Below are 15073 nucleotides of genomic sequence, written 5' to 3'. Positions count from 1 at the left end.
TGTTTTGTGAAATCATTGCTTTAAAAAACACACGCACATGAGGGTTAAAAAATATGTAAAGAGGATGTCAACTATTGTCTCATGCTGATGACCCAGGCTTATTTTATTAGCAAAGATTCAATGATAAATTTTATGGATACGAAGACCACAAAACAGCTCATCCCGTGGTTGTTCACTAATAAAACAGAGCACGGGAATAATGTAGAGAGTAAGGCATGTGTTGTTTGACGTTCCTTCTGAATTTAAGGATATGCTTTATATGATAATAATTTTGGCTCTGTGTTATTTGGATGGTACATGTTGTTAAGGACTGAAATGGTGTGAGTGTCATGGTTGGCTTTTCAAACAGGTTTCTCCAAACTTTCTTGAGGAGGCAAACTAAATGAAATGGAACGGACAGGTTTCTCCTTTGTGGTTGGTCAGAGTTTCCTGGTTAAGTCAGTAATTGAAAAGAAGGGCAGAAGGATGACTCAGAGGGCCCTGCCATTGCTCTCTGAAGAGCTCAGAGCAGACTGCTTTTATGTCTTAATCTTCCAGGTTAAGTGCTGCGATAATTTGTCTGGTTTAAGTACATTTCAAATCAAAACGCAAGTTTTATCCCATTCTTTTTTTTTTTTTTTTTTTCTCTCACCACAAACTCTGGTTTTGGTGGTAGGAAAGGAAGACAGAAATTTCCTCTAGATGTCAGGGAGTGCAATTTAGGCGATTAATTATAAGAAGGCCAGTGGTTGGCTTTAATTGTGATTAGGGATGATTTTGGAGAAAATCAGTAGCCCCCATTTTAGCCAACATCTAGGACCTCAAGCAATGCATTTTCGGTAGTAACCCCCTTGAGTTTATTTCCTTGTAGCCTGGATAAATATGCAGGGGTGGGCAAATGTAGGTTTACAGTTGTTCATATGGAAAATAACACAATAATTAATAAATAATAATACAAGAATAAACTGTGTGTTTTGCGAACTCACAACTGCAAACCGACTTTTGCCAATCCCTGTATAGAATATATAGTTGTCTTGAACTTATGGTAATTGTATCATTGTCATATTGGCCATGAAATTTCTAAAAAAACAAAAACAAAACAAAAACCTGCGAGACCTCAGAGAAAGGCGTGTGCCGCAGATGAAAACCCTGCCTGCACGACACTTGGGGGCCTGCAGTCAACTCACTTATGCAAAGAGTGTGTAAAATAGTCTCCTTGGGGCCAACCCTCTAACCCAGCTGCAGGGCAGCTGTGACATAAAAATCAGACGTCCCCAGCCGGCAGGCGGTCTCCGCGGGCCTCTGGCTGACCCCAGGGCAGGGCCAGGAGCCGTCCCAGAGGCGGAGCCAGGGCCGGAGCGAGCTCGGACCCGCGCCCTTTCCCGCGGCCCGCGCGCCCCGGGAGTGAGTCTTTGTAGAGTCACGGCTTCTGCTGGGCAGGGCGACCGGCTAATCCTCCAGGCGGACCGGGGCGGGGGGCCGACGGGCATATAGGTGACGTCGGCCGCTGAGAAGCACCGAGCGCAGGTGAAAGGGTGGCGGCCGGAGGGAGTTCCCACCTGCTGAGCTCTCAAAGAAATGAAGACTTAAGAAAGCACAAAGGAGGGGCCGGTCGGTGTGTTTCGGACGCGTCTGGAGCCCCACCCTCGGTCAAAGGAAAAGCCCCTTGAGTGAGAAGCAGACGCTTCGGAGAAACCGAGAAGAAAAGCATCTCTCCCCGCGCGACGCGGTCCCCCTGCACCGCCAGCCCCGCCGCGCCGCCGCCCCTCCAGCCCGCCGAGCCCTCCCCGCCGGCCGCCGTCCGCGCCCGCGCCCTGCCCCGAGCGCTCCCATGGCCGCGGCCCCGGGCTCGCGCTCCCGGAGCGGAGCCCTCTGCCGGCAGCTCCTCCTGACCCTCACGGTGAGTGGCCGCCCGGGCCACGGCTCCCGAGCGGGGGCTGCCATGGACTGGGGGCACGGGGTTCGCTTTGGGAGCAGGGGTGGGTGGGGGTGGTGGGCGAGGCGCGGCTGAACCGTGGAGTTGGCTGCGGTGGGGGGAGGGCGGACCGAGGGAGGACGGCGACCTGGGCGCCCGATCCCGCAGGGGAGGGGAAGGGTGTCTCCCGCCGATGTTATCGGCGCTGGCGGGGAGCGGAGAGGCGCGCGCTGCAGACGCCCATCCGAAAGCGTGGCCTCCGGGCGCCAGCGGGCGGCGCCTCGCCAGCGCCCCTCCTGCGCCTCCCGCCAGCCGCTCCGGCCTCGGTGCGCGCTCGGGCCGCTGCGGGGTGGCCCTCGGGGCGGACGCGACGTGAGCGAGGCCCTCGGGTCTGAGAGAGGGCTACGCGCCTTGAAGGCGACTGTGTGTGTGCGCGTGTGCGCGTGTGCGCTCGTGTGTGTGTGTGTGTGTGTGTGTGTGTGTGTGTGTGTGCGTGTGCGCGCGCGCGTGTGTGTGCGCGCTTGTGTGCGCGCGCGCGGGCTTGACCCTTTGCTCCTGTACTCGGTAGTTGGGCGGGCTCTAGGTGAGCCTTTGTAGTTTCTTTTTCTTTTAAATTTTGGTCACCCTGCCAGGTTACCTTCCTTTTACTTTTGGAGAAAAGGATCAGCCAGATCTCTTCTCCCCGGAGGCATCTGGATTCTTCTGCCCCCCGCCCTCCTGCTTCTTTACCACTTAAAAAACCGCAGGAGCCAAGACCCTCTCCACCCGGAGCCGGGAAGGCAGGGGCCTTTGGGGCGGGACAGCTCCCCTTCCCGGCAGGAGAGACTGGGACCTCACGGGGGCACCGGAAGGCACAGAAGCCCCGCGCGAGGGAGCAGCTCCTGGGGGAGTTTGGGGTCCTAGGCGTCCCAGGCTGGGTGGGCTTCCTGGTTCTCCTGGTTGGAGAAGCGTTAAACAGACCGGATCCGAGAGGGCTCAGGCCGCCGGTGGCCTTTGACGCGCAGACTCAGGCGCTGGGTGTCCAGTCAAACCTGAAGGACAGGAGACGAGCCAGGCAGACAGACAGTGGGAAGATTCCTCCTGGGAGTGGTGGAACTGGGGGGCTGAAATACTCAAATAATTTCCCCTTCTCTGTCGCTCTTATTTTAAAGCGAATTCCTCAAAATTTTAAGTAATGAAATTGTAGTTGTTACTATTATTAGAACGTCTTTAGAGCTCTGTGTACTCTAAACCCTTAACCAAATTCCTGGGGTGCACGAATAACATAGAAAAGGCCAGGTGCACAGCTCCTCACAACTTTGGAAACCACGAATGGAATGATTAACGGTCCCAAAATATATAGTCGATGACAAAGGAATGCATTTTGGTTAGATTTCTAATAAAGTTGCCACCTCTGTTTACCTCACTGGTCATTGTTCTTTGAAGAAAAAGGAGTGATTAGTCACAAGCAATAAATAGCATTGCTTTGCATATACTTGCTCACAGAGCTTTCTGTGTTCATCTCAGATCTTTTTATTTTCCAAACTCCTCACCTGAGGACATTTTTTTCAATTGCTATTTTTTTTTTTTTTTAGAGAGAGTGGAAGGGAAGGGTGAAGGGGGGCAGAGAGAGAGAGAGACACTTGGATTGGTTGCCTCCCACGAGGGCTGGCCAGGGCCAGGGCCAGGGGTGGAAGGGGCAACTCAGGTACAGGCCCTTGATGGGGACTCAAACCTGCCCTTCCCTTCTCAGGCTGACGCTGTAAGCACTGAACCATACCATCCAAGGCTCAGATCCTTTTTAGAAGGAAGTGGTTATAAGTGAATAAAGAAATTGCATAACTCCCATTTATGACCTTCCTTAGCTTCAAAGCAGGATTGGCCAGAAGTGGGGTGGAGAGATAAAGAGCACGGGGTTGGTTGCACCCCTCTTTCTGCTACATTTAAGTTGGAAGGAAGGCCTGGTGTGAGGCCCTTCAGTGGTTCTTATGATCTTGGACATACCTCGGGAGAGCTCTGCCAGCCTCAGTTGGTTGGTGTGGTTGTGAGCCTCAAGTGGAATAGATGCAGAAAGACTATTTGAGCCCAGCGGTTGAGTGTCTACCTGGGATCCAGGCAATCAGGGTTCAATTCCCGGTCAGGGCACATGCCCGGTTGTGGGCTTGATCGATGACTCATCATTGATGGTTCTGTCTCTCTCTCTCCCTCTTGTTTCCTCTCTCTCTGAAATCAATAAAGATATATTTAAAAAGAAAAAGACTATTTGAGTAGAAGATATTTTTAAAGAAGCATGACTTTGGAGGATACCCTTGACATTTCATGTTCCCAGTGCACCCAAGGATTCCTTCACTGTTCCACAAGTCAGCTTCTCTCCACTTCCAAATATTGCCTCACCTCACACGTGTCTTAACCACTTGAACTCTGGCTTCTGTCTAAACACCTATGAAGCTTCTCTCTCTGAAATCATTAGACATCTTGCTTGCTAAATCCAAATCACTCCTTGTACAATTCCACTTTGTAGATTGTGTCTTTGTTCTTGAAATTCACTCCTCTTTTCTTTCCTGGCTGCTCAGAATCAGACTCCCTATTCTAGGTCTTGCCCCTAAAATGTTATACAGGTGTCTACATATACTAAATTTATTTTGCTAATTTGGATGTCTTCATTGAACAATAGGCCTTTATATCTCTCTCCCTACCATGATGTGAGATACAACATTTATCTTCCCAAACAATGTTGCTTTTCTTCTAGTGTCCTATATTTCAGTAAATGACACTAAGATACACCTTGTTCCTCAGGTAAAAAGTCAAGAATATGTTTGTTTTTCCTTCCTCACTGTTCCCCTCCCTTAATCCGTCATTCAGTCCCATTAAATCTACATCCAGAAATATCTCATGGATCTCTTTACTGCTATCCATCACCTCTGCTGTTACTCTTTGCTATTACAAATAATGTCACAACGAATAAACCTTTATATATTATTTCATATATGGAAGATGTATAATAGAATAGATTACAAGAAATGAGATGACCAGAAAAAAGTATAAATAACTTTGTATTTTGGTAGGCATCACCAGCTCCCTCTCCCCCCCATACATGTTGGATATGACTAGATAGAAAGCTTTTTTATGATAGCATATCACACCAGTGAGGAGATATATACATATATGTTATACTGTAGTATGTATATATCATATGAGACCACAGTACTTAATCTAGTCGGTCATTTGGCCAAAAATAAAGTTGAATCCATACCTCATGCAGAACACCACAGAAAATTCCAAACTGATGAAAGATTTAACTATAGCATCTGACAACATACAGATAATAGAAGAAAACATGATAAATTTCTATTTAAATTTGGAGTCAAGAAGACCTATTTATGGCTCACATTTTAGAAGCCACTTATTAAAATTGAGAAAATCAATTATATTAAAACACACAGACACAAACACACTTGTCCATGGAAGAAAACTATATTAAAGTAAAAGGCAACTGACAAAGTGGAAATTTTTTTTTCAGATCATATTTTCAAAAGTTAATCTAATATATAAAGTGCTCTTCTAAATCAACATGGACATGAAAAATTCCCATAAAGTAATAAAAACAGCCCATACAAGTATTTCAGCCTCATTCATAGTAAGAAAAGAAGAATTTAAAACTACGTTGATCAGTCATTTCTTATTGGGCAAACATCCAAAAGTCTGACAGCATACTGTGTAGGCAAGAATGTGAAGAAATAGAAACTCTCGTAGATAGTTGGTGAATGAAAACAAAAAGTTACTACCATTAAGAGCTGCATACAGTTACATCAAATGCAAATTGAACCTGTTTTATCTTCCTTTCCAATTTGTATCCATTTAACATCTTTCAGTTTCCACATTGCTTTATTTTTATTATTGAGACTTTTTATAGGATCTTTCAATATGTGCTAGGGCTAATATCTTTTCATTGTTTTCTTTTTCATAATTTTCCAGTCTATTCTTAATTATTGATATTTTCTTATGACCTTTTAAATCAGCTTGTCTAGTTTCAGAAAAAATATTGTTGGGATTTTTTTAGGACCATACAATTTATAACAGTAAAAATTGATATATTTATGTTGTTTATTTTCCTTTTCAAAATAAAGACATATCTTTGTGCAAGTCTACTTCTGCACCCTTCAGAAATATTTTCAGATTTTTCTCAAATATGTTTTACATGTTTCTTGTTAAGTTTACTCCCTGGGATTCTATTTTATTGCTTTTGAAAATGATTTCTTCTCTTCCATTACATTATTTAAGTGGTTTTATTTATGTGTATGAATACTAATGATTTCTATATTTTAATTGTTATTGCTGCTCTTTTACTGAAATTCTCTTGTTGTATTATAACAATTTGTTGGTTGATTTGCTGGGGTTTTCCAGGCAAATAGTCATATCAAATGCAAATAGAGATTTATTTTACTTCTTCTTTTCCAATTCATATGCCATCCTCTTGCCTGGTATACTTTAATGTAATGTTAACTGTAAATAACGACTTTGGAAAGTCTGCCTTCTTTCTGATTTAGCATGGCTACCATTTGTGCTTTCCCATTGATATTGTGATTATAATGCAATATAAAAACCATATTGAAGAAGTAGTTATCGATTCCTATTTTGGAGCCTTTTAAGAAAAATCTAAGAATGGTTATTGAATTTGATAGACTGTCTTTCAGCATCTATGGTGTTGATCACATGCCAGCCTTATGTTAATTACTGGCGTGAGGTTCCTAGACCAAGCAAGTGATGAATGTGTGTCACAGATCCATGCGAGGGCCAGTTTACCCCTACAATGAAGGCTTTGCCCTTGAGCCCCTGGTTAATGTGGGCAACTTTTGTATTAGATCTAAGGTGGACCTGTGTTTTTATTTCATTCTTTTCTAGCAAATTAAAAAAACCAGAGTAAAATCTTTTCAGATCAGAAGTCATTTCTGGTTACTACTCTGTGTCCCTGCTTCATCTTGTTTTTGCCTAGCAGTTCCTTACTAGATGTTTTAGGATGTCTACAAACACACAAAAGTATTGGTTATTTTCAATTTTGACATGGGGGGTTTGTCTGAATGACCTAGCTGCCATTATTGGAAATAGAAATTGTTCCTCTGATCCATTCTTCACACTAGTCAGACTTGTCTTATTCAAATCGAAAGCTTCTTATGTAATTTATTTGCTTAAAACAAATCTTTGTCTTACTGTCTTTAGGAAATAAGATCCATATATTTTGTTCATGCTATTCCACACCTACTTTTCTGAATACATGTTAATCTTCTGTTCCTCTCGTGCTGTACGCATCAGCTATTCCGGATTTTCACGTTCAGGCCTGTCTCTGAGCCTTTGCCTATGCCATTTCTCTGTTTGGAACATTTAAACTCTGCCTCTTCTTGACATGGATAACTCGTAGCCACTCTTCAGGAGACCTTATCGGGGCCTTACACGAGGCTAGTTTCCCTGCTCTCCCACAGCACCCTGGACTTCCCTATTATAGCATTTACCCTACTTGACTGAAATTGCAAATATGCCTTACTCTTGAATTGAGTGTTTAGTGAAGATCATTTATTTCTCTGTGTCTGACACATAGTAGAGATTCAATAAATATTTGCTGAATGCATGAAGGAATGGATGCGTAGGACACTTACCAAAGTATTGTCTTAATTCATTCTTGCCTTTTCCCCTGTTTTTACCTTAGTCCAAGTTGCCATCCACCCTCTTAGATTCCTCCTATAGCTTCCAAACTTGTTTCCTTCCTAGTCTATTAGCCACCAGAATGATTCTGTATAAATGCTTGTCAGATTATGCTTTTCTGAATCTTCTAACTCTGATGCTACTTCTCTGTGCACTCAGAATAAAGTCTGCACTCCTTCGTATGGCCTTTTAGACCCTACGTGATATGCCCCTGATTGTCTCTTTAATATTGTCTCTTATCACTCTTCCCTCACTGTGCTCTACTATGATGATGACCTTCACTTTGTTCCTCTCCGACACAGGTACAGTCCCCTTCCAGGGCCTGTGTTCTGGTTTTGTCCACCTGGAAAACTCTTCCATTGGTGAACTGGTTTGCTTCCTCATTTCATTCAAGCTTCTGGCCTTCCCTTTGTCACCTCTCTCCCTGTCTTATTTTTCTCATAACAGTTATCTTTTGGCATTATGTGACCTTCGTGCACTTGTGTATTATTTTTTGTCTTTCATCATAATGTCATCTCCATGAGGTCAAGGACTTTGCTTTGTTCATTGCTGTAGCCTTTGAACACTGCCTAGCACCTAGTAAGCTAAGTGTTGGTTGACTGAGTAAGTGGATGTACGGTTTCAGTCACCTTGAGCTGGAATCTCAGTCATTGGGCTCTACTGGTTTCTCTCGACTATGCAGCCAGTGACAATTCCTCTCATCTTTTAATTTCCCGTTCAAATACACTCTCTTCATTGTGTCCATCCCCTGTTTCCAAATGAAATATAAGCCCTGCTTTACCTGATTCTTCATATGTAATTAAAATTAGATAAAGGTTCTTTAATGTGGATTGGAAGTCAGTTTTTTTAATCCAGATTTTGCTGATTTTAATTTATGTTTATAGACTTTGTAAGTAGTGATGTAAATGTTAGTTTTACCTATCTTGCATTTGGTCAAACCATAGAAGAAAAATTGTGAATCTTTCAGAAGCATCCGTTGTAAAATTTCAGAGGGAACAGAATTAAATTCCAGTGTGTTCAAATATATATTGAATTGGAATTGGTTCACCATAAATCACTAACTCATTTTAAAAAATTAAGTAAAATATTTTCTGAAATGACCTTAACTCTCATTTATGAGAAGATGCGCCTTCAAAATAAGTTTGTATTTCAAAGTCATGCACTTGTTCCCGTGAGGTATTACATAAATACTTTCCAAATCACTCGACAACAATGAGTTAATGCTACTCTTTAAAAGCACTGGGGTTTTATTTAGGCTATTATTGATTTGGTACCACAGCTCATTTGGTCACTTGACAATTGAAACATGTTGCTGGCTCATTAAACTTGTTTTTGTTTCTCTTTCCTGTTTACACATCTGTGCTGCCTTCCTAATGGTTTCAGTGCTCTCTTGCATAGCTTGTTATTGGTTCCTCAATGTGCCTACTCAGTTTGGGAAACTACTGTTGACTTTATTTTATAGAATAGGAGACGAGGCCCGAGAAGGTAAGGAATTCTCTGAGTTTACCTTCTCTGTGAAGGAGTGAGCCATGACTCTTAGTTTATTATTTTATTCTCCTCGATAAATTTTTTTCTGATTTTTTTAACTCCAATGTAATTTTTTATGTTATTTTGTTCATTATATAAACTGATTTATAGTTATACAAATTTACAATTTATAGAAACTATATGTACATTAAAAGTATTTTTTAATGCATAATGAATTGATTTTTTAGATATTAACATTTGCCTGTGATGCCTGCAAACAAGTGACACTACATGTTCCCTCTGAACTAGAAGCTGAAAAATTTGTTGGAAGAGGTAAGGATTATGTTAAATATGCCAAAATGTGTAAAATCCTAATTTTTATGATCTTGTAAAATTAGTGCAACTTTTGGAGGGGTAACTGCACTGAAACTAAGAGTTAGAACTAATATAGTACATTATCATTTATAATGCATATGGTATCATTCCAATGAAAAGAATATTGTTTTTTTTTATTGAAAAACATGATTATAGGAAATAGATAAAATGTCTACTTTGAGTTACAAAATCGTTAATATTTACATTAATTGAAGGATATGGTGTATGTTTTAACATGTTTCTGTGAAACTGAGAAATAGTATTGAAACTATTTCTTAAGTTTAATTGTATTGTTTTTAGATTTTTGTCCTAAAACATTTTGGTATCTTACTGACATTGACTTTTACATGCTGTTTTTTCAGTAATTATTTTTTTTTACATAACTCAACTATGTAAGAAAATCAGAACAATGAGAATATAGAAAATGATGATTATTTAATAATAGACATAAATAGTTCAATACTATCTTAATTCAATAACTGCCCATTTTAATTTTCTAGATTTTATATAACTTACTTCAAATGTATTCATTTCAGTTAATAAAGAAAAACTTTTTTTGGAGTTGGTTTAAATATTCAAACAATGGTGTTTGCATATGCCTTTAGTTCAAGACAAATGTCTCTTCTTTAAAAGGATGTAGTACAGGTATTAGAAGTGATGTATGTGTTATTTGTGTTTAGCACAACTTGATCATAGAATTTCATATCGTCTTTTCAAAATGAAACATTCACAAGTGTCAGTGTAGTTAATTTTAAGTTTTGTCCCCCCATTCATATATTATTATTAAAACTATATATTGGTATATTTTACCTTACAAACGATTGCTGTGTGTATTTTTTTTTACAGTTAACCTGAAGGAGTGCTTTAAGTCTGCAAATCTAATTCATTCAAGTGACCCTGATTTCCAAATTTTAGAAGATGGTTCAGTCTACACAATAAATGCTGTTCTTTTTTCCTCTGAGAAGAGAAATTTTACCATATCACTTTCCAACACTGAGAACCATGAAGAAAAGAAAATACATGTGCTTTTAGAGCATGAAACAAAGGTATACCAAACTACAAAATGAAGTATAATGAAGTATTTTCTTCAGGTGTAACTAACATTACCAGGGAAGATGTGGAATCAGAAAGGATATGGGATAGTTTAGCTTGAAGAAGAATGAAAACCACGATACAATTTCATGTGTTTAAATGGAAGGGATTGTGCAACGTAGGTTATGTAGAGGTTGTAATTCCTTTTCCTTTGGGACATAAAAAGACAACTTGAGATACGCTACAGTGTAAGAGCTTGAGATGAGACACAGAGGAGCATCTTTTGATCTTTACTGTAGAACAGATTTTTAAAAACAAGTGTTGAAACTCTGTATCTGAAGGCGTCATGTTATCTTAGACAGCATAATTTGTAATTTTAGGAAGTAGATAACTATTTTAGGTTCAGGTTTGGACCTCACCCATGCTTATTACATTGTGACACCCAAGACAAAAGTGACTTCTGTTCAACCACTGTCCATTACTCACTGTGGCAGTTTGATAGTGGTCACCACGTTTCTCTCCTCCTTCGACAGAGATCTCTCTGTGGGTTCCCTGGCTCTTCCTAGTTGTTGGTGAGTGGAAGATGCTTATACTAAACTTAGAGGGGCATATAGTCTACTTATTTTTCTCTCACATCTCTCCTTCCATGTTTTTGCATGGCAATGTGGCAAAAGTCATTTTTTTTTTTTTCCTGTTTTGCTTCTAGACTTAAAATTTCATCTCTCTTTCCTCCATATGCCCATCAACTTATTTGCTCAAGAGGATTGCTTCGTGATAACAGTTAGGGCAGTTATTTCTTCATTATCTTTCTGCGGTGTTGATGTTTCATTTTATTTTCAAGCACTATCACGGTCATACACCTCCCCAGCTAATCCTCATGAGAGGAGAAAGATGTGTTAATGTTCTAATGTTTGAGAATAAAATGATCGTTGACTTTATTTCTTTTTCTAAATTGAGGTACTAAAGCAAAGTCATTCTAAAGAAAAAGTTCTAAGACGAGCCAAGAGAAGATGGGCTCCAATTCCTTGCTCAATGATGGAGAATTCCTTGGGTCCTTTCCCATTTTTTCTTCAACAGGTACAACTTACTTTCTTTCCCTTGTGAAGGTCTATGGTTTCTATCTTTTTTTTTTTTTTTTTTAATTTGGACAATGAAGTATTTACAAGATAATGGTGTATGGATATATGAATGAATGAGTATGTATACCATATGTTTAAGTACATAGGCATATATAGATATCTTTATACTTACATGTACTTTTTTATACCTACATGTACTTTCATGCAAAAGCCATTAATAAAACTGTAAAACACATCTAACACTCTCAAACTCATGGCTCCTTAATGAATTTTCATGCCAACAAGGGTATCATAAGGCCTGGGTATAGTCTAGAAAACTCCCAAACATCATCTTCCATTAAAAAGGGTGAAAATTGCTGATAAAAGGCCAAACGTCATGAAGGGGAAAGACACATACATCTTTACATCTTTCTATTGCTTATCCCTAAGTCCACAGCTTAAATCGTACTGGATCCACATTTTCTCTCTCCCCCTTTCTTTCTTTTTAAAAAACATTTAGTGGAAACCTTAACAAATCTCTTTGCCTTCTTCCAACATCAGTGCCCACTACCACTCAATCCATGACTTGGGTTTCTTTTCCCTCATTTTTGAAATGGTGGGAGAGAACCCTCCTTTACATTCCACCCACAAATTCAATGCAGTGAAGACAATACACATTAAAGTTGAGGAAGAAGTTCTTAGAAAATAACTGTGTTAATCATCCTGATGTATCGTCAAGGTCTCACCAAGAGGTGGGAAACAACTTGGAAGAAACTTGCTTTTGAATCAAGTACCAGAATATTACACTTGCCTGGACATTATGCCATTATTATTCCCATTATCCACGCCCCTCCCCCGAACACACAAACTCAGCTCCTATAATAAAGAAGATGCTGACAAATAACAAAAACTAATTAAGGAAAATAATTGCTAAGTTTTTACCATGCAGGCAGAACATTTTAAATGCAATATCTCAAATATGGGTTGGTAAATGTAGATTACAGTTGTGAGTATGCAAAACAGCATTTTTTCTTGTATTATTATTTATGAATTATTGTATTATTTATTTGTCTTACAACTGTAAACCTACATTTGCCAACCCCCTCTATAAAATAAAAATTCAATTTCTTTAAAAAAAAATGACAACAAGATAATTTTTCATGCTCAGGATACTTTGTTTTCTAGGACAGGAAAAGCCTTAGATGTTTGGTCCACATAGGTATCATTTAGCCTTTAAGGTATTCCTTAGTTATTCTGGAAAAGTAAGATGCTACTACATTATTTTCTTCACGCCTTGCTCTTGAAATTTCTCAATTATCAGATGTCCTTATTCTCTCGTTGCTTTTTATTCATACATAATAATAATAATTTCAATAAAAATGGCAATGTGATTATATAAATATATAGATGAAAGTTTTGCTGAAATAAAAATTTGTCTCATGTATATAACATCTACCCTCTAGGTCGAATCTGATACAGCACAAAACTACACTATATACTATTCTATAAGAGGCCCTGGAGTTGACCAAGCACCCTTGAATTTATTTTATGTAGAGAGAAATACTGGAAAGCTGTTTTGTACTGGTCCTGTAGATCGTGAGCAGTATGACTCTTTTGAGGTAAAGTCTAAAGTTTATATATTATATTAGTAATTATTAAACTTGGCTAGTTTGTTTCTCACTCTCAATTCATTTGCCCTTTTCTGTTTTATGAGTTTGTCACTGAGGCATCTGATAGCATATACTTGGCTTGAGGCAAAAAGAATTTTATAAATTCTATTAGAAAGTTCTTGGTATCATAGTTTGACTGTTTGTGTTTTTTTGTTGGTTAGTTTTTCAAAACGATAAAAGAGTACCACTTCAAAACCATTTATTTAGTTGAAAGAAAAGATCTGTGAGTCTATTTATGGTAGAGAGAGAGATGGGAGGTAAGTGGGGTTTAGAATTACTTCAGTACCTTTGCAGTGGGAGAAAATTAACTTGTGGTGAGTAAGTAAGGACTATGGGCAGTGCTGAACTAAGATTATTCAGTCATTTCGTTAACTGGGTAACTTCCCATGGTGGAATGATAAGTGATAATGTAAGAATTTAACCTAATGTATTGATTTTCCATCAGGGCCTGGTCATTTAGTTTAAATTATTTTATATCTATTTTTGATTAATTAATTATTCACCAATAGACCAAATTAACTGAATAGACATTTATAGTTAGAATTACATATTTAGGGATAGAATTGCTATAATACGGCCATCTAAATACCTGTTCTTTCTATGATAGTTGTTCTGAGGAAAAAGAATTGAAATAAATATTATGAAATCAAAAGAAACAGATTGTATTCCACACACAATTTACAACCATTCATTTGTTCTATTTCTGACTCCTGCTTTTTAACTCTAAAAGTTTGTATGAAGACAATTATCTAAATATAACCATCAATATACCTAAAGTCATTAATTAGTAGAAAATAAGACAATATCTAAGCTAATTGCACATGGGAAATTTGGAATCCTAAGGATCCAAAGTTTAAAAGATGCAGAAAATTGTATTTAAAATTAATGCACCTGAAACTTTCAAACAAAACAAAATATAATAATTTTTAAGACTGTTTTGGGAAAATAATAAAAACCATTACACTTTTGAACAGCAATACAGCAATAGTGAGGAAACCAAAATTATCTATATTATTATATTATACAAATTTAAACGTAAAATGCTAGACTATGTCATGGAATTAACCACCTTTTGTGGCATTAAGGTTATGCCCACATCCAGACACAATAACAAATGGTAAACCTCACACTGCAACACTGAACTGTACGACTTAAAGCCAACACTAGTTTGAACCATATTTTGAGAGATTATTTTTGTTTTTCTTCTTATTTTACCCTCTTCACAGCTCGTTGCCTTTGCAACAACTCCAGATGGATATAATCCAGAATTTCCACTTCCCCTAGTAATCAAAATTGAGGATGAAAATGATAATTACCCAATTTTTACAAGTGAAACTTTCATTTTCACAGTTGCTGAACATTCAAGAATTGGTGAGTAGCTACCCGCTTTAACAATGTTTGGGAGCTTGGTGTTTCAATTGAAAAATTCAGTTTTCCTATGCCATTGGGAGGCAGTGAGGAAAAGGGACTCACTCTTCAGGCTGCTCTGGTGGAATTTTACTCTGCCTTTTACTAGCTGGCTGTGCACTGTGACCCTGGGCAATTTTAAAAATTTTTGACAAGCCTGGCTGGGCGTGGCTCAGCGGTTGAGCGTGGACCTAAGACCCAGGAGATCGGGGTTCAATTCCCGGTCGGGGCACATGCCCGGGTTGCGGGCTCAATCAATGACTCTCTCATCATTGATGTTTCTATCTCTCTCTCCCTCTCCTTTCCTCTCTCTGAAATCAATAAAGATATATTTTTTTAAAAAACATTTTTTGACAAGCCTTAGTTTCTTTATCTGTAACATGGGGTATCAATATGCAAGTTTGTCATGAAGATTAAATGCAGCATAATACACATGGAATGCCAAGCACAGTGTCTGAAAAATAGGAATTACTCAATAAGTGTTACTTTGCCTC

The 15073-nt window shown here is 39.1% G+C and overlaps 1 protein-coding gene across 2 annotated transcripts in view; it reads left to right on the top strand.

The window, feature by feature from the left end:
• The first annotated feature begins 1800 nt into the window (after nucleotides 1-1800).
• DSC2 (desmocollin 2) overlaps nucleotides 1801-15073 on the top strand; it is a 30316-nt gene continuing 17043 nt past the window's right edge. For both annotated transcript variants that reach the window (XM_087819028.1, XM_087819029.1), the window contains exons 1-6: nucleotides 1801-1879; nucleotides 9286-9370; nucleotides 10259-10458; nucleotides 11402-11521; nucleotides 12966-13121; nucleotides 14399-14543. In XM_087819028.1, coding sequence (XP_087675154.1) covers nucleotides 1811-1879; nucleotides 9286-9370; nucleotides 10259-10458; nucleotides 11402-11521; nucleotides 12966-13121; nucleotides 14399-14543 — 775 coding nt within the window. In that variant the 5' untranslated portion in view covers nucleotides 1801-1810. The remainder of the gene's footprint in view (nucleotides 1880-9285; nucleotides 9371-10258; nucleotides 10459-11401; nucleotides 11522-12965; nucleotides 13122-14398; nucleotides 14544-15073) is intronic.

The sequence above is a fragment of the Miniopterus natalensis genome, chromosome 7 (genome assembly GCF_054644295.1).
Source record: "Miniopterus natalensis isolate mMinNat1 chromosome 7, mMinNat1.hap1, whole genome shotgun sequence".
Taxonomy (NCBI): domain Eukaryota; kingdom Metazoa; phylum Chordata; class Mammalia; order Chiroptera; family Miniopteridae; genus Miniopterus; species Miniopterus natalensis.
This window is presented reverse-complemented; position numbering and strand designations above follow the sequence as displayed.